General features: G+C 43.8%; 1 protein-coding gene across 1 annotated transcript in view; it reads right to left on the reverse strand.

The window, feature by feature from the left end:
* Positions 1 to 19,033, reverse strand: part of LOC140905633 (high affinity choline transporter 1-like) — a 32,306-nt gene extending 13,273 nt beyond the window's left edge. The window contains exons 1-4 of the mRNA XM_073329138.1: positions 18,856 to 19,033; positions 12,408 to 12,521; positions 4,960 to 5,115; positions 2,069 to 2,217 (exon numbers count right to left, since the gene is read on the reverse strand). Coding sequence (XP_073185239.1) covers positions 2,069 to 2,217; positions 4,960 to 5,115; positions 12,408 to 12,521; positions 18,856 to 19,033 — 597 coding nt within the window. The remainder of the gene's footprint in view (positions 1 to 2,068; positions 2,218 to 4,959; positions 5,116 to 12,407; positions 12,522 to 18,855) is intronic.
* Between the last annotated feature and the right edge of the window lie 237 nt (positions 19,034 to 19,270).

Raw genomic sequence — 19,270 nt, forward strand, 5'->3', positions numbered from 1 at the left:
GTTTTAAGAAATTTGTGCAGTAATCTGACCCTTCAAAGACAGAGTTCCAGTGATCGGTGGTGTTGGATCCAGAGTGGATACACAGTCATAATCATCATGATCTTTTTCTAATATGCTAAGACTAAACACTGTTTTTGATTTAAATAGTTTTAATTTCAGCCCATCTAATTTAGAAGTGCTGTTACAGACCCGTTTATTGCAAATTAAAGTGCAACACTCTGACAGTCATCTCCCACTGCTCATTCTGTTGGGATTGTTTTGGATGTCCACTAAAGGCTCCATCCTACAAATACTTATGTGTGTGAATTAGTCCCATTGGACTGCTTGCCTGAGTACTTCATATAAGTGTTTGTAGGACTGTGCTTTGAAACCCACATCTTACGCAGACCCCTTGCCTTCCTACAGATCCATGGATTTCACTGGAGCTCTATGTGGATGCAGGGATCCTCCCACATAGAACTCAGTGTAGGACTGGGAAGTTAGGTACCGGTCCTACAAACACTTAAGCATGTGCATAACTCTAATTGAAATTAATGGTGTCACTCACGCGAGTAAAGTTAGACGTGCTTATGGAATTGAGTTGTTTTTAAGCACTATTGGGCAAGGACTGTTTTCTTTAAACTTTCACCTAACTTTGGGTACCTGACATGAGCATTTCCAAATTTTCCAACACGTGCATGGTTCTTCCCACAAGTGTAACCTTAATCTGAACTTTGAATCTTTAAAAAAAATACCTAAAATATTCTCTGAAGATATTTCCCCCTTAAGTTATTAAATATATTTATATTTTTAAACTGTTATTCAGTTTAACAGTGATTTGGAGAGAAGGTGGAATTGAGGTTTTTGTGAGTCTGAATAGTGTATTGATTGAGAAACCTGTTGCTGTTTTAACACAGACATTTAGAAAATGGCATGTTCCAGCTTTGCGGAAAGAATTGTTTTCTAATAAGTTCTGACTTTGAGGTGGTTTCTGGCACTCTTGCACATTCTGGATTTAAAATAAGCTACTGGGGAAGGCACTTGGAAGGACTTGGGAAATTTGGTCTTTTGATGAATTGACCTAGAAACTACAACACTACAGCCTCATAAAAGAATTATTGTTCACCCTGTGCTCGCTCCAAGACTCATGAAGGGTTTTACATATCATTTATGCTGCTTTGTAATTCCTCTTGTAAACCAATGAAGTGTTTGTCTTAATTAGACATACTGAAAGATCCTTGGGGCTGAGACTGTGGGTTAGATTCTGATCTTAGTGACACTCATAAATCTATGAGGCCAAATTCTGCTCTGGATTTTGTAGGTGTAAATTCAGAGTATTTTCAGTGGGATTACTCCAGATTTATACTGTGTAAATCAGAGAATCTTTCATGGACTGTATGTGAGTCAGCTGTTTTTTCCCAAAGGAGCATGAACTTGCTTGAACTATTTCCCTCTGTTTGGATTCAATCTCCAGCTGTTTTCTGGGAATTCAATAGGTGGCTCTCCGACACCCCCCCTCCCCCAGTCCCCACACCCCAGTCAATTGATAGCTGCAGTATGGCCTTCCAGGGTTTCTGTGCTGCTGCAGGGCGTCATTTTTCAGATGAGATGTAAAACTAAGGTTGTCACCATACTCTATGGTCATTAAGGATTTTATGGCAATTTCACAATAGTAGCAGTGTTAGCTCCAGTGACTGGGTCGATTCCAAGTGGGGCAATTAGTACAATCAAACTAAATGCTCTATAGTTTCAGTTATATCTGGTATTTTCTCTTCTTCTCCTAAACTGTTGTGTAGTGTGCGTATGTGCTGTTAAACAGTTACTGCCATCCACCCCAGAAGTGGCTGCATTTAAATGGTCAGTAAAATGACATTGGTTTTATGACTGCAGAACTGCTTTGTTTCACATCCTGTATATAACTGCCTTTAGAGCAAAGGTTGCTTTTTAATGGTTTTCCTTAGATTGTTATTAACCATGCAATAATGAGATCAGGAAATAATAAAGAAGCCCCTTCTCTACATAAACAGGTTTCTTGTGCTTTACCTCTTCTACACTTCAATCTAAAATCACAGAAGTGTATAGGCCTTACCAGGCTGACCATCATAAAAACCAGCTGTATCACATCAGTGTACGCAACTGAGTATAGTCCTCCCAGTAAAGTGTAGAGTGTAACAGTACATGCTGAAATGATGATAGCTAAATATCCTCTGATATCCAAGATCACACTCATTGTAGCTCCTGTAAAGAAAAACAGCTTTATATATATCTACTCACACACACACACACAAACATATATACATACATACACACACTATAATTACACAGTTGGCACCATACCGGTCACAGAACTGCAATCAATATTCCTGTTATAAACCAAAACTTGAAGCAAGGAATCTTCATGCATCTAATGGGCAGAAATTATTATACAATTTTAAAAAATTTATTTTAAATGCCTTTATTTTAAATGGTTTTTGTGAACATTCCACTTTTACAGTTCGGTCAGTACTAAAGTTTGGCTAGCCTCAAGCAGCGCAACTAATCTTCCCCAGTCTCAATGTTCAGTTTCCCTTTCGATTCCTCTGTGAGAGGAAACACCAAGGACTAGTTTCAGAAATGACACTTGAGATGGTGTAAAGGAGTTTAAGGAGGTCTAAATTGGTGTCATTTATTCACCCAGAGGCTGGAAAAGTGTGAGTTAAAGTAAGAAGAGGCATACTTAAGTTACATCCTCCTGTGAGTTGGTTTTCTTGCTACAGTCCTATCTTCCAGATCTGTCAGTGTGTAAATTACACCAGCTTAAACTTCTCTAGGCTCCTTCAAACTCACTTACTCCCACTTACCAATGTGTAACAGTCAGAGGTGATGTGTAAAGTGGCTTTAACCCAGAAAAAAAATCTTTGGTAAAATATATCCTCAGTATTCCACACTTCCCAACCATACAACATCCACATACTTTCTCCTCCCCCAACTAAATCTCCAGACTCTAAATCTGGTCATTCTGTCTGGGTTTCCTAGGAACATAAGAATTGCCGAACTATGTCAGAACAGTGCTCCATCCTACCCAGTATTCTGCCTCTGACAGTGGCCAGTACCAGATGCTTCAGAGGAAGGAGGAAGAAAACTTGAAATTGTGGAATATCTTATTCATACAGAAAGCTCCTTAACACTGCCAGTTAGAGGTTGGCTTATGTTTTGCAGTATGAAGGCTTATCCTATTCAAACTTTTGTTCTTTTTGAAAAAAACCCTCTTTACTAGCATAACTGTGGATATATTTGTTATCCATATAAATATCTAATCGTTTTCTGAATCCTGGTAAACTCTAGGCCTCAGTGATACCTTATGACAATGAGTACCACAGCTTAAATGTGCATTGTGTAGAAGTATTTCCTATTATCAGTATTACATTTGCTGTCTTGCAATTTCATTGAACATCCCATTCCTCTTGTATTATGGAGAGAGTAAATAGAAGTTCTTAAACTACCTTCTTTGGGCCACTCATTATTTTGTTAGTTTTTATCATGTCCCATTTTATTCCCTTCCAATTTAGAGTAAACAATTTTTTTATTCTCTCTTCACATGGAAGTTTTGCCTGGCCTTTAATCATTCTCATTGCCTGTCTCTGAAAACTCTCTTTACAAGTCTTCTCAGAAAAAACACCCCAACAAACCATTCCCATTTTTCCATCTCCCAATTTCATTCTTTTCTACATCTCAATTTTTCTATTTCCTTCTATGACACTTCCCCCGTCGCTCTCATCTTCTGTCTCTCCTCTTCCCCATCTTTCTGTACCTGTGCCCACCTCTTTCACTCTTTCTCTGTCTCTCCTATTTCCTCCTCAAGACCCCCTGCTCATTTCTTTAGCTCTCCACTTTATATCCCTCTCAGTCACTCTCCTTTTCTATTCCCTTCACTCACCTTCAGTCCTTCTCTTCCCTCTTTTGTCCTACCTCATTTGCTCTTCCTTATTAAGACTGCTGCCACAGCTTCCCCTTTCTTTCCCAATGGCCAGTGTGTCAAGAGCAAGGCTGTTTCTCTGCTTTTCCCTCTCTGCTTCTCTGTGTCATTTTGTCTCTGCTTCTCTCTTCCTCATGGGGCTTCTTCACCAGTGGATCCATGGTCAGATTTAGGCCATTTAGGCCACACCCATGCTGTAGCAGTCAAGAGTTCAGCTGCATGTAATGGACTTCCTGTTGTGTGCTAGCTATCCCTTTGAGGAGAAAGCAAGTTTCCCTTTATTATCATGCTCTGTGGCGGGGGTATAAATTTAGCACAAATGGATTTCCCACTGATGTCAATGGCAGATTTGCACAGGGTGGAAGTATGTAGTAGCTAAATGTTTAGTTTTTATCATAATTTGTTCAGTACCTTTTCGTCACATTCAGCATCACCGAGGGGGAGAATATTCTACCTTTAACATCGCTGCTATTTCTACCCCTTGTCACTCTTCCTTCTCAGTCCTCCTTTCCCCCGCCTCTCTTCCTCTCACTCTACATGATCATTTTTGTTTAGTCGAAGACCGAATTTTCCATTGGACAAAAAACTGTTCTGATGGGAAAAGTTTGCTCTGTCCTAGGTCACGGTGAAAGTTTCCTTTGCAAACATGAGGGCTACAAATCTAGGTGTTTGTCACCCTTGCCCTCGGGGAACCGCTGCCCAGTACTAGAACAAAACTAATGCCACCCTTATATTAAATAAAACACTATAGTGTTCTCTCTGCAGTAATAGTCCAAACACTCTGCAGCAGTAGTTCAGATCTTACAGCTTACAGTTACATAATAATAGTTCTATGGCTCTTTTGTGCAGATTTTTATTGCTTATTTCCCTATTATGGTTTAACTGTTGCATTCTGTTCAAATTTCGGTGTATCTGTACAAATACTAAAAGGATCCAGAAACTACTGACTCTTAAAAAAAGCTACATGATGCAAGGGGAAAAAGAAATCTATTCTGAATGAGTATATGTATAAGATATATACTTACCTAAAGCAGAAAGAATAGCTGCAAACCAAAATACATCTCCTATCAATGTTGGAAGAAAGAGAAGGGTTCCCATAGTGTTCCCATAGGTTTCTTGGAGGGGATCCATCATTGTTACATAGCTTTTGGATCGCATTGGCTTTACAAAGAAGAGGCCCCCTAGCAAAAATCAAATGACAAGGTAAATTATTATTTTAGTTATTGCCTACTAACCAAACAAGAATGGGGCCCCATTGTGCTAGGAGCTGTACAGACACAGAGTAATAGACAGTCCCAGCCCCAAAGAGCTTATAATCTAAATAGACAAGACAGACACAGGGTAGGAAAAGAGATATAACAGGCAGAGTGAACAATATGGTGACTGCAAACTTCATGTTAGTTCTATGATTTTTAATACATTTAAATTATGCATTTAATTATGCATAGAATATCTCCTGATCAGAACTATCTTGTCTTTCTGGAGGACGTCAGCATTAAAACTAAGAGATATACATTATATCATATCCTTTCACTAATGTCTTCCTAATAAAAATTGGATGGTTTCCTCTCTCCTCCCCAAAACATTCATGGGTCACTATTACCAAGTTGTTGTTGTTTTTACATTAAGCCCATCATTACATTGACTTTATTTCCGAATAGAGATGAAAGACTAGTTCAGAAGCACAGAAAACCATTGTTTTGTGTGTGTGTAGAAACCAAACATGGCAAGAGGTTAAAGTTGAGTCCAAGCCAGAATTTTTTCAGATTTTCCATAATGGTATTGAGAGGGCATATGTGAGTGTTAGATATGGAAGCAACCCAAACTGTGGGGACTCAAGGTGCCTCCATCCACCACAAGTGTTGGAGAATGCGGGCAGCTTATGCCTGATACAAGGGGAGAAAAAGCCCATGGAGGAAGACAGAGCTCAGTAGCTCTGAACAAGATGGAACCTGAACAGTGGTGTAAGTGGCTAGCGGAGATGCAGCAGCAGCAAGCAACTCAGCAACAATGGACCACCCATGAGCAAATTCACACAACACAACTGCAACTGCTGCTGAGGGAGTTGATGACCCAGCAGCAGGAGTTCCACAAGAAGATGACACAATGTATTGTGCCAACACTGCACTCCTCAGGAGTCCCTGCAGGGCACAGTAGTGCCATAGTGGGTACCCCCACCAATACCCATGAAGCTAAACAAGATGGGGCCAGACAATGACGCTGGGGCCTTTTAAATTAACTTTGAGAACGTAGCACGAGCTTCCTGGTGGCTCCCTGAGCAGTGGCCTTTGATTTTTGGCTCTATACTTGACAAGACCAGCACAGGCAGCCTACCATAACTTGGACTTGGAGCAGACTAGGACTATAAACAGGTAAAATCTGGCCTTTTGGACATTTCCAGGGAAACTCACTGTTTATCTTTTAGGTCTGAAACCCCTCCCAAGGGGGCTAGACCCTGGGTCGTAGCTCAGTGTTTGAAGGAATACTGTTGGAAGCGGCTCCACCCAGAAGAAAGGTCTGGGGCTCAGGTTGCTAAGTGAATTGTGATCAAATAATTTGTAAGGCTGTTGCAGCAAAAGGCAGAGAGTGGGTACTATACCATGATCTGGGACTTTGTCAGATACGGTATGGTTAATGGAGAGTTTTCTAGAGGCCAAAAGGGCTGTTAGAGACAGAATGCATCAAGACCTTGATGCCACACAGGATAGGTTTGAGAGAAACCTGTGAAGGCAACCTCAAAGTGGTAACACCCACTCTGAGGGGGGTCCACCTTTGGGGATGTCCTCCAGGATGATCAGACCACCCATTAGACCATGGGAAGACTGTGAGGAACAAGGGGGTCTAGCTCGGACATGACACTGCCAGTGGGACCATCAGTCATCTCAAGCAGCTGAAGCAGGACCTGCAGAACAGAGGCCGGCCACTACTCCATGGCCAAGTTCTCCTCCAGCTAGAACAGATACTGTCAGTGCCCCTGAGTAACTTGCTACTCTTCTGGACAGACAGGACACATAAAGAAAGGATTCTCTCTTAATGAATGTGAGTATGACCAGGGTTCTGGACTGCAGAAACCAGTACACAGAAAATGGTACCCCTCAAGTTGACAGTGCTGGTGATGATCCAAGGGAAAAGAGTTCCAAGATTCGCTGTAGGCGACGACATCCCCCAGAAAGTCAATTCACTCACAGTGTATACATGGCAATGTGAAAACATACCCCAGCTGACCCTGTGGACATGTTCTAAGGTGATAAGTGTAGTCCTGGCCCAGAAATTGGCCTACTTTGTAATCAAAGGCCAGGAGTGGCCATTTTTTGGCAAGTTGTTACTGTACGGGTCTGCCCAGTGAATGGAGTTCTGGCTCAGTTGTTGTAGAGTGACTCTCAAGGCTGGTAAACCTTGGGGAATTGGAAGATCCCTGAAGAAGGAACATCACAAGCAACATGCTTGTCAATCTCTGCAGAGAAGGAAGAGGTTATCAGCCTGGAAAAGGAAGTGCTCTTACAAGGCAGGAATTTTGTTCAGGAACAAAAAAACAATCGTACACACATAGCCAATTGTCCGGGCATATGACCAATTGGCATTTATAAATGGGGAAATAATGGCGCATCAGAGGGTCAAGCAGTATCCATGAGAAAGAGCACCTCTACTGAGTTGAAAGAGATCCACGAATGGGGTAAGAAGGGCCCAGCTGGTGGTGCCACGCAAGTATCACTGGACAGTATTGCAGTCTGAACACAGCCTCCCATGTGCTGGACACCTGGGAAGACAGAAAACACTATCATGACTACTAGCTCGATTCTACTGGTTGGGCATGCGTCAGGAGGTGAGAGAATACTGTTCCTACTGCCCTGAGTGCCAGTTGTCCAGCAGCAAGGGGGCTCCCTGTGGTCCCTTTGCCCTTGATTGAGACACTCTTTGAAAGAATTGGAATGGACATAGTTGGGCCCCGGAAAGGATCACACCGGGGCACCAGTACATTTTAGTAATTGTTGACTATGTGACCAGCTCCCCAGAGGCTGTTCCCCTTCACTCTGTGAAAGCTACAGTGATAGACCTTTGTGACAGACCTAGAGCTCCTGAACCTCTTCTGATGCATGGGATTTCCCTAGGGAAATCATAGAATCATAGAATCATAGAATATCAGGGTTGGAAGGGACCCCAGAAGGTCATCTAGTCCAACCCCCTGCTCAAAGCAGGACCAATTCCCAGTTAAATAATCCCAGCCAGGGCTTTGTCAAGCCTGACCTTAAAAACCTCTAAGGAAGGAGATTCTACCACCTCCCTAGGTAACGCATTCCAGTGTTTCACCACCCTCTTAGTGAAAAAGTTTTTCCTAATATCCAATCTAAACCTCCCCCACTGCAACTTGAGACCATTACTCCTCGTTCTGTCATCTGCTACCATTGAGAACAGTCTAGAGCCATCCTCTTTGGAACCCCCTTTCAGGTAGTTGAAAGCAGCTATCAAATCCCCCCTCATTCTTCTCTTCTGCAGGCTAAACAATCCCAGCTCCCTCAGCCTCTCCTCATAACTCATGTGTTCCAGTCCCCTAATCATTTTTGTTGCCCTTCGCTGGACTCTCTCCAATTTATCCACATCCTTCTTGAAGTGTGGGGCCCAAAACTGGACACAGTACTCCAGATGAGGCCTCACCAATGTCGAATAGAGGGGAACGATCACATCCCTCGATCTGCTCGCTATGCCCCTACTTATACAGCTTATATACAGCTATGCCCCTACTTATACAGCCCCTACTTATACTTATACAAATCAGCTCAGCTCAAGGGACTAACTACACCTCCCAGCTGATGCACTGAAGCTATTCCATAGAGAAAAGGCTACTCGATTATTGAAAAAGAGGTGCTACCAATTAAGCAGGCCATGGATTCCCTGAGGTATTACCAGCTGGGCAGCCCCTTCTCCTTGATCATGAATCACGCTCCTCTATGCTGGTTCCATAGCATGAAAGACTTGAACTGTGTATGATGTGATGGTACCTCGTGCTACAGCACTATAGCTTCAGGGAGCAACACCAGGTGGGAAAGGCCCATGCTAACGCTGGTTTTTTTTTTCCCACGGGAAGTCGGAGATGGAGGCAGCCCTCCCCAAGACCACCCTCCCAACTTGAGTGGTGGGCTACGTGAAGGGGCACACCCTTTCCCTATCAAGGAGGAAGCTAACAAACTCCACTGGGCCTGGCCAGCACTATCTAGATACACCTCCAAGGCTTCCTGTGCCTGGTGGGGGAGGGAAAGGGGAAGCCTGCCACAGGAAGAGGCAGTTAACTGGGGAAGCTGCAGTGCCTCAGACAGCTGATTACAGAGATAGATCAGCGAAGAGGGAGACAGTCACTGACTGAGACAGCCCTGAGACTGCCTGGACTAGGTACAGATCAGGTGTCACCAAAAGGGGGCAGGGCATCTAAGGAAGGATTCTAACTCTGATCAGGATGATTAAAAGCCTATAGACAACCTGGGACCCAGAGGGGTGGCAGAGAGACTGCCCAAGAGACTGAGCATCTATTTTTTCTTTTTCTTGTCTTTACTTTGTTCCTCCCTGCCCTCAGAGAGGGGGAAAGGAACTCTTTTTTTGGACAAAATCTTGTATACCCCAAGCAGCGGAAGGAATCTGTCAGTTCCAGAAATGCAAGCAACCCAAACCATAGTCTCAAGAGGCTCCCACCTACCACAGGGAGGCACATTTCTTAGCTCAGCTCCCTCAAGCATGTGTAAACCCATCTTTGTCTGGCCGAGTTAATTTTGCATGAGAGTGCAGGATAGTAGAAGGAACTGTTCATACCAAATGCAGTAGGTGGCACACTTCCCTCCGAGTCAAATTTAAGTGAAGATACTTCCATAGCTATATTGACCTAACTGTGTAGTGTGGACCAAGCCCTAATCTTTCTCTTATTAGAGGACAACAAAGACAACCTTGGAATCACAAAGATGAATGCTTATCCTCCTTGCTGTTCCACCCTCTTTTGTCATTTCCTTCATCTATTATGGCCATCTATTTACAGTGTAAGCTCCCCAGAGCAAGGGGCCTATTTTCTGTCTGAAGTGCCAAGCATGCTGTCGATGCTATATAAATGCTAACAGATAACGGACAAAGTCTTGAATTCCTTCCTGCAGAAAGCTTCCATTGACTTCAACAGGACTGTGTCTGAGTACGTACTGAGCAAAGACCTCAATAATAATCATTTAAGATGATGGTCTTGCATCTTGGAAGTCAATGGGAGTTTTGTCACTGAGTTGAGGGGAACAAGGCAAGGTCTTCATAAGTAATAGGTTGCTGGGTCTAATCCAACAATCATTGAAGTCAATGAGAGTCTTTCCATTGGCTTCAATGGGATCAGGCACAAATGAGTAGAACCTTCACATTCTGATTTGGACTCTGGTATCTGGTGTGCTGATAGGATAGTGTCGGGGCCCAATAAGGGATAAAATATTAATAAAACCTTTGTTCAGTGTTACAACATTAAATAGTTATGTGCAGTTCAGATATTCAGGTTTAGCTGGCTTGTTTCCACTATAACAACCACCATTAACCATTTTTAAATCTTTTATTAAAAACATAGAAAAAGAAGGAAAAGCAGTTACAACACTGAAACCAAGTATAAGACAAACACACAACAGGGGAGAGACAAGAATAGCAAAGAGAAAAAATGCAGCTTCTGTCTCTGATGCTGACTTTCACAAGTAGCTTCCCTTGTAGACTAACACAGGTCCAGCACATGGTCTTATCAGTCACTCAGACCTGGCAAACTTGTACCTCTGTCAGGCTGACTAAAGCCGTTGCGTTAAGCTGCCTCTGATCACAGGCTCACAGCAGTTTCAAAAGGTAGAGTTGTTTTGGCTGGCTATGCCAGACTCTTATTAGACAGAAGGTAGAATGAGAAAGATAGTCCAGAGAAGAAACAAGATAGAGAGGGAAAATAACATATGAGGGAGGTGGATGATGGCAGGAACCCAAATCTCAAAACCCAGGTGGTGGTGGTCAGGATTTAGACTAAACTGGTGGAGGTGGTAATTTCATCTGGTTCTCTCTGTGGCCAAGTCTGCTCTCGTAGCCTTTCAGGATCAGGATGATGACAGCCCAATAGTATCAAGGTAGATCCTGAGGCCCCAGTGAAAGGTCTGAGGCCTTTTTCTGCAGCCACAATAGGAGAGCAGCAGCCATGAGCCAAGAAGCAGAACATCACATCCTCACATTCTGTCTAAATTACATTAAAATAATATAATATTGGGCTGTTACGGATGATATCCTGTCCTAATAGTAGCCACCATCACCAGATAAAAAAACAGATCTTAAGATGTTTAAAGAAAACTTTGTTTAATAGCATTCTGTCTGGCAAGGAATCCTGTGTCAACAGTTGTGGTTGTGAAATCTCTACTTTATTGTTTTGCCTTGATAGTCCCTACTTCTCTGTTGTTTATCTGCATGGTCTCTGTCTGGTTCTTTGATTGTTTCTGTCTGTTACGTAACTAATTTTGCAAGGTGTAAATCAACTAAAGTGGTGGGGCATGACTGGGTGGAGAATTGTTTCACAATGTATTAGGATTGGTCAAAGAATTATTTTGTAATACTTCAGTAAAATGATTGCTTAAGGTATAGCTAAGCAGAACTCAAGTTTCATTCACTATATAAACTGGGGTCCAAAAGGAAACTCTTGGGAACCAACTCCAGGACACAGCCCAAGATCAGAGCTGCCAGACCTCAACACCCTGGCAACCATATCGTGCAGAACCTGGAGCCCCCGGATGACCTGATCTTGACTGGCCAGCAGAAAAAGCTCATCTGCATTACTGGGAGTGGTGAGCATTGTATGCTTAGAATGTGCATTTTGTTTTGATGATTGTTAATAAATACAAGTTAAGGATATTACTGTCTGAGGCTCTTTCACTGGTAAAACACCCTGAAAACCCACACAGTGTAAGGTTTACACCTTGAGCCCACGGAAGGGTAAGGGTGGGTGCCCTAGAGTGTGGGGTTATACCGTGAACCCTAGGAACAGGGTAAAGGTGGGTGTTCCTACAGTGTGCGAGTAACCCCAGGAAACGATGGGAGAGGCAGCCACGATGGTACAGTTCACCCCTACCAATCCCCAAAATAAGCAGTGTCCAAGAAGGGGGAGCAACCTCATTGCATTAAAATTAACCAATCAAAATGAATTTTGGTGATTTAAATGATAATAATTTTCTCCCATTTCTAGAATCTTTCAGTTTGTTGTTAAGCCAAACCAGGAGTTTAACAGGATCCTTGAAGTCCCCTAAACAGAGTTATTTTAATGTGAACTATCCAGTTTGTGCCTGTCTGTCTCCAACATTTGCTGACTTTCATAACCACTTTTATGCAACCCAGTTGAGTTGGACAACTCAGAATACAGGCATCTGAACAACAAGAAGGCTAAATTTTCATGTTGCTAAAACTGCTTTGCAATGAAAACGTCTAAGAATCGAATTGTTGTTTTTACCAATGATAAAAGCTAGAACATATCCTACTGGAGCCAGGACCCAGGCCAGCCCTCGTGTAGGGAGGTACACGATCTCAGACGTCCCATTGATGTAGCCACCTCCAACCCAAGTTGCTGGAAAAAAAGAAAAGCAGGAGGAAATTGAGAAAAAGAAGAAATCATATGGTTTTCCTTTACTTCAGAGCCACCATCATATTGTGTGCTAGAAGATAAGACATATGAAGCAGAAGCAAAGATAGAACTTCAAGAATATAATGTTACAGAGTGAATTTTCAAAGTGTGGGCCACTAAAGCTAGGCACCTAAATAAGTTGGCTGGTTTTCAGAGATGCTGAGTGCCTATCACTCAGTTCAGCAAAGCACTTAAACACAAGTACTTAAGTCTATCCCTATTCAGCAAGACACTTAGGAACTACTTAGCTACTAGAAAGGTTACACTGTATGCATCCGATGAAGTGAGCTGTAGCTCACGAAAGCTTATGCGCAAATAAATTGGTTAGTCTCTAAGGTGCCACAAGTACTCCTGTTCTTTTTGCGGATACAGACTAAAACGGCTGCTACTCTGAAACCGTTCTTTGATAAGTAATTCATGCTGGCCACTGATGTGATGCATGGTTCTGCAGTTGCTGCTCTTATTTAACCTGTATGGGACCATTAGGAGGATTAGTGAGGAGGAAAGGATTGAGGTGCTTTCAGCATGTAAATGACAGTAAGCAGTATTTTTCCATCCCGTCCAACTCTGGTGGTGCAGGCAAAGGGCTTTTCTGGTGCCTGGTTGGCTTCAGTAGGAACAGTGGGAGCTCAGTGCCTCTGAAAATCAGGCTATTTCTTAGCTGTTGCAGCCTCTGCATTCTCCCAAGCAATGATTTTACACTTATCTTTCTGCTTTTCCCTCTTTCTGATGGGTGCCATAGCTTTGATAATGATCCTTAGCTGCCTTGGTTTCCCTTCTCTCACCTGAGTTTGTCTTCACAGCACCTTTCAGCCATGCCTCAGTATCCCTACCAGTATTGGGGTTTGCATCTGAGCCTTCTGGGTTCAAACCAGTTTAATCATTTCCCAGCAATAGATCAAAAGGCATATCCTGCAGTATAACCACTGTCAGGTTCCCTGAACCTTCTCAAGCTTTTACAGTGATTTGGGTGTCAGTTTAACTTTTGCAGAAGAGGTTACAGGGCTTTCCCCATAAGTATGGGTGACCATAGGCACTGACTCCGTGGGTGTTCCGGGACTGGAGCACCCATGGGGAAAAATGGTGGGTGGTGAGCACCCATCGGTAGCCCCCCATCAGCTCCACTCCACCCTCCAGTGCCTCCTGCCCACCAGCAGGCCCGGCGGATCAGTGCCTCCCCCTCCCTTCCTGCACCTCCCGCCCACCGTGATCAGCTGTTTTACAGCATTCAGGAGGCTCTGGGGAGGATGGGGGAGGAGCGAGGACGGAGCGTGCTCAGGGGAAGGGGTGGAACTGGTTGGGAAGAGGTGGGGTGGGTGCAAGAAGAGGCGGGGTGGAGGTGGGGCCTTGGGGGAAAGGGCAGAGCAGGGGGGTCAAGCACCCCCCGGCACTTTTGAAAGTTTGTGCTTGTGAGGTGGCTATCTAATGTAACTCACAATTCATCTCAAAAGCATTTAATAACACATCCATGTCAGCCCCCTCCTATCGTGAGGCTAGGCAGCAGTTTAGAAAGGATGCAGTCTGAGAACCCTGGTATCTGAGGTTTGCCCCCACCTCCAGTATCCGGGTGCAACTGGAGCATTTTCTCCATTTCAAGTTCATGCTGATGCTCCTTTTCAGTCTGTACTTTCTCTTCCTGTTCATGTTGCCATTGCTGCTCCCAGTTTGCAAGTTGCTTGGCCTCAAAGTGCAACTTGTCTCTTTGAAGCTGCAGCTTTAACTCTTCAACCTGCAGCCTTTTCAATGCCAGCTGCTGATGAAGAGGAGAGCTTGGCCTAGATGGTGCTAACTTGCTGCTTCTGCCCATCCTCTAGGAGGTTGTTTCCAAGATCTTCCAGTCCTGTGGGGCTGTTCTGGTCTCCCTCTCCCTCAGCCTCCAGCAATCTGGGTGCACCTTTTGAGTCCCCTCCCAGTTGTGGGATATCAGTCTTTCTCTGGTCCTCAGAGTACAGTAGGCAAACCAGCTGGTCTTTGTCTGCTCTTGAGAGATTATCTGCTGCTCCCTGCATTACTGCACCAACTGACTTTTCCTGAGTTGCTCAGAACTCAATCTTCCCTGTTTTTTCCTATTCTTTCCTGAAAAGACGACAAGATATTTTTTTCTGTTGGCTTTTTTTCTACTACAATACTTGCTTTCCCTGTGTGATGTGATTATGTACACCACACTGGCAATGAAAGGGTTAATGTGTGCCTGAGAGGCCAATTATGCTCGCTGGCTGCACCAGAAGGGTGGGCCAGGTTTAATTAATGATGAAGCCCTGCTGGTGAAAGAGCTGAGCAGTGGCTATAAAAAAGGGAACTACCGAGTGGAGGGGGCTGTAGATCTGATTGTCAACATTGTGTTTCAAAAATAAGGGACTGTTTTCTTGGTACCCCTGCCCTACCCTCTCCTCCTGATATTATTGACAATAAGCAGTACGCACCTACATTTGTCAGGGGTTATTTCTTGCTGCTTTTTTGCAGCACTCATCAGCTCCTGAGCTTGTTGCAGAGAGATGAAGAAATGAGGGACTGTTAGCAACCCTAGATGCAGGGAGAACTTTGTAGTCACTCTCTGGGACTAGAGAGGTTGTGATGAGAAAGCCCAGGGGGAAAGCTGGGTCCTGAGATCATCTCCTGAGAAGTCTTGTGGGAGGTTAGGTTAGACACAGAGCAGCTACTGGGGTGAAGCAAGTTCTGGTGAGGAGCCCTGATAATAGGGCAGGATCTGGACTTCCAGGGAGAGAGCCCTGAGACATGTTCATCTGATGATCAAAGAGGACATGAGAAACATGAAGCCTGCGGAGGGCAGAAGTGGATTTACATTTAGTTATGGATTTTGTTGTGGGATTCCAAGGGGAGGCCTGAGAGAAGGGTGAACTTAGAGAGGCTGTAGGAGAGGCCTGCTGACAGGCAAGCCTTCTTGAAGTCCAAAGAGTCAGCAGCAGCAAGAAGTCTGGCAGAGTGAACCTTGACTCCCTGTCCTAGGGTCCCTGGACTGGAGACCAGTGTAGAGGGCGGCCCTGGGTTCCCCTATCAGCCCCTGATAAAGTGGTGTGAAACTCCTGAGAAAGGGATACGGGTGACTAAGAGCCCTGAGAGAAGGGTGTGTGGGCCATGGGGCCCAGAGTCAGGGCTGAAGACCTTTTGTAAGGACATTGGACAGTTGTTTATTGGACTTTATTACTCTGGAAGGGGTGGGACTGGCATGAGGGCCGAGTTGTGAGAAGAGGCAGACTGCTGTAGGACCAGAGCAAGTGTTGGTGGGGAGCATTAGATAAGGAGAGAGCTGGTACGTCCAACCACGAGGGGGCACTCTAGTGGTGAGTTCGCTCTTCTAAACCCTGCTATTCGCACTTGCTGAAAATTCACCACTGTTGTGATCCCAAACCACTGTAAACCTTGTTTTGCCAGGCTGGGAACTAGCGATCAAAAGCGCTGGGGATGGGCAGAGGGTTCACTTGTCGGCAGACAGGCTGGCCGAGACGGGCCCTTTGGAGGAGACTGAAGGAATTGGGCCTCACATCTCCAGGGAATCATCAGCCTTAGGGAAGAACTAGAACTTGCAGTATGCTCTGTTGTATTTTAAGAGATGTTTTCTCTGAAGGACTTTTGTTCTAAATCAGTGCTTCTCAGTCTTTCCAGACTAGCGTACCCCTTTCAGGAGTCTGAAGCCCGAGCCCTGCCAGCCGGGGCTGAAGCATGTAACTTAGCTTCGCCAGGCCCCCTGTGGCTTGGGGCCCCAGGCAATTGCCCTGCTTGCCCCCCTAATGTCAGCCCTGCACTTGCAACCCCCTTAAAGCTATCCTGTGACACCCGCCCCCCTAGGGTTTGCACCCCCCAGGTTGAGAAACATTTCTCTAGATGAGTTGATGTACCCCGGAAGACCTCTGCATTACCACTGTCGTTACCACTGTCATTGCCTCATAGGGTTGCCAACAGTCCTTTATTTCTTTATCTCTGCACAACAAGATCGGGAGTTGCTGAGTGCTACAAAGAGCAGCCAGAAATACCCCTGGTGAATGTAGGTGAATACTGCTTATTATTACCATTATTATTAATAATAACCATGAAGATAATAATGATGATAATAATGGGAGGAGGGTGGGGCATGGGTGCTAAGAAAACAGTCCCTTATTTTTGAAATACAATGTTGGCAACCTTAATTCGTCCCAGAAGGAATAGAACTGCAGAGTCTGAGCAGTCAGACCTGCTCTGGTGATTGTGGCTGATACACCAGGAACTGCAGCCCAGCACCTGGTCTGAGAGTGGGAGAACCCATGTTTCCACACTACGGCCATTACTTCTTTCTCAGACCTAGAAGGTGTGCTTGGAGAGACCAGGAGGTGTATCACATGCAATTAGTTCAGTAACCATGACACTAAGCACCTCTGAAAATCAGGCCACTTCTATTTAGGTATCTAAATATGAATTTAAATGCCTACCTTGAGGAACCCATGTCTGAGAACTTTGGCATATTGTCCAACTATTTCTTTAATGAATAAGAGCAAAAAATGACTGAAAAATAAAAGCTTTTGTTGAGAAACAAAGCAGCTATGAGAGTGCTGATCATTTATTACATATCTGAAATCATCAGCAATGGCCATCATAGAAGGTTGTCTAAATTCTGCTGTCAGACCACTCACACAGCTGTGAGGGATCCCAGTCCCCCAGCACAGATCTTTGCCTTACCTGTCTTGGCAGCTACAGACGCAGCTCCACCTCCCCACATTCTCCCAGCAGGAGGCACCAAATAATCTGAATGTAGGCACAACATCAGATGCTTAAACATTATACACAAAAAACTTTGTGATGAAACAGGTAAGGTTTCTACACAGCAACATAACTCTCACAACCCATAGAAGCAAGGGTATGAAAATTTAAGTACCCTAACAGTACCTACTCATTGGCACAAACCTCACAACTACCATACACACATTTATACACTCATGTCTCTGATGTGGTTATGAGGCCAAATCTCATTTTAGGATACCCTATATCTGAACAGGGATGAGGTAGTCTGATAGTAGTGATGGACAGGATAAAGAAATGTGAAAATAATGGAATAGAACATCCTGACCACTGAATTTCTGAACTTCCAGTTTCAGTTCTTCAAAATATTTCAATGCCCTATAGAAGTGCTATCCAGTGAAGTAGTACTTTGAATCAGATTTAAATGCTGCCCGCAAGATGGATTCCCATTTCCTTTCATCCTACTTGGTAGGCAAACAAGGGAGTAAAATTTTAATTGGTTCCTTCCTATCCCTAGTTCAGGTAACTCTTTTTTAAATCTGCCTCTGGGTGGTTCTATTGAACCTTCTGTTTACTTGCTCCAGGTATGATTGGATCAATTTGCTGAAGTTCTATTAACCAATCAGAGAGGTGGAAAAGACCCTGTTAAGTCATTTAAGGCTCAAATGTATGAATGACTGATGCCTTTCATTGACTGCAATGGGCACTGAGGAGTCTTGACACTTTGCAGGAGGTGCTTGGGGGAGATTTCCAAGGCGTTCACTGTTGGGCGCCTAACTCCCCTTTGTGCCTTTGGAAATCTCCCCCTCAGTGTCTTGCAGGATCAGGCCATAGTCAATGTTCCTGCTATGCAATGTTCCCTTCAGTTTATTTTCTAAGGCTTTGTCCAGTTTTGAACATCCGTATTCGCCAATGAGATCCGGTCCACTCTACTTGGGAGGCTGTTCCACAGTCTCAATGGGAAGACATTCTGCCTGATATTCAATCTTATTTGTCATTTCTCCTAGTGAATACAGGGCCCAACTTATTTTATTACACTTATGTGTAAGAACTGAGTAGAATTTTCAACAGGTTGGGATGGTGAAGCCTGTATGCGTTTCAGTGGCAGACAGACACTTGTATTTTGTATAACACCACTCCTCATTTACACAGCAGCTTTCTTCTGAAGATGTCAAAACACTTCACAGAGGTAGCTAAAATACTGTCTGTTATGGAGTTGAGAACAGAAACCATGATACTTAGTCCCGTGACCCTAACCCCTAGACGACAATACCTCCAGGGTATAAGAGAGAGAAGGGGGAGGATTTCTGACACAGTATCCTGTGCTACTGGAAAAAAGAGCAAACTAAGAGCGCCAATAAAATTAAAGTAGGTGCATAGAAGAACAATTCCTGTAGCCAAAAAAACTGAAACTAAATACATGTAGAGGACAGCTCCTTAGGTTAATTATATAAGGAGAATACACAACAGAATTTAAGAAACTCTTACTGGTCTAAAATATAGATTAAAACCTAGAACAGGAATTAATATTAAGAAACAAACTCACCAGTTGTGGTGAATAATCCCACAAAAATGTTCATATTTCTGCCTCCCACCATGGCAACCTCGCTTCGGTTTGCATTCTTCTCCTCCTTTTTGGTTTTCCAAGCAGCCCAAATCCCAGTTGCCAACATTATCACATAGAACACAATTGTGGCTACCAGACCGGGGATGTTTAGAGCCATTTTCTGCAGTTGTATTATAAAATAATTCTGATCACCAGGACTAACGCAAAGCACCTCATAGAAGATTAAAAGTCTTATGACTGGAAAAGCATTAAGGGGTTTTGTTTTGTTTTTTATATACAAATGCCCTATTGTGGTGAATTAGCTCACTTTGAATTCCTGCTGAGTTGTAAGAACCCAAAGGAAGAAATAACAGTGGTCTCCCAAAGTGATAGGAATGATTACATGATCCAAAAG

This window comes from Lepidochelys kempii, chromosome 1, assembly GCF_965140265.1.
Source record: "Lepidochelys kempii isolate rLepKem1 chromosome 1, rLepKem1.hap2, whole genome shotgun sequence".
In the NCBI taxonomy this organism is placed as follows: domain Eukaryota; kingdom Metazoa; phylum Chordata; order Testudines; family Cheloniidae; genus Lepidochelys; species Lepidochelys kempii.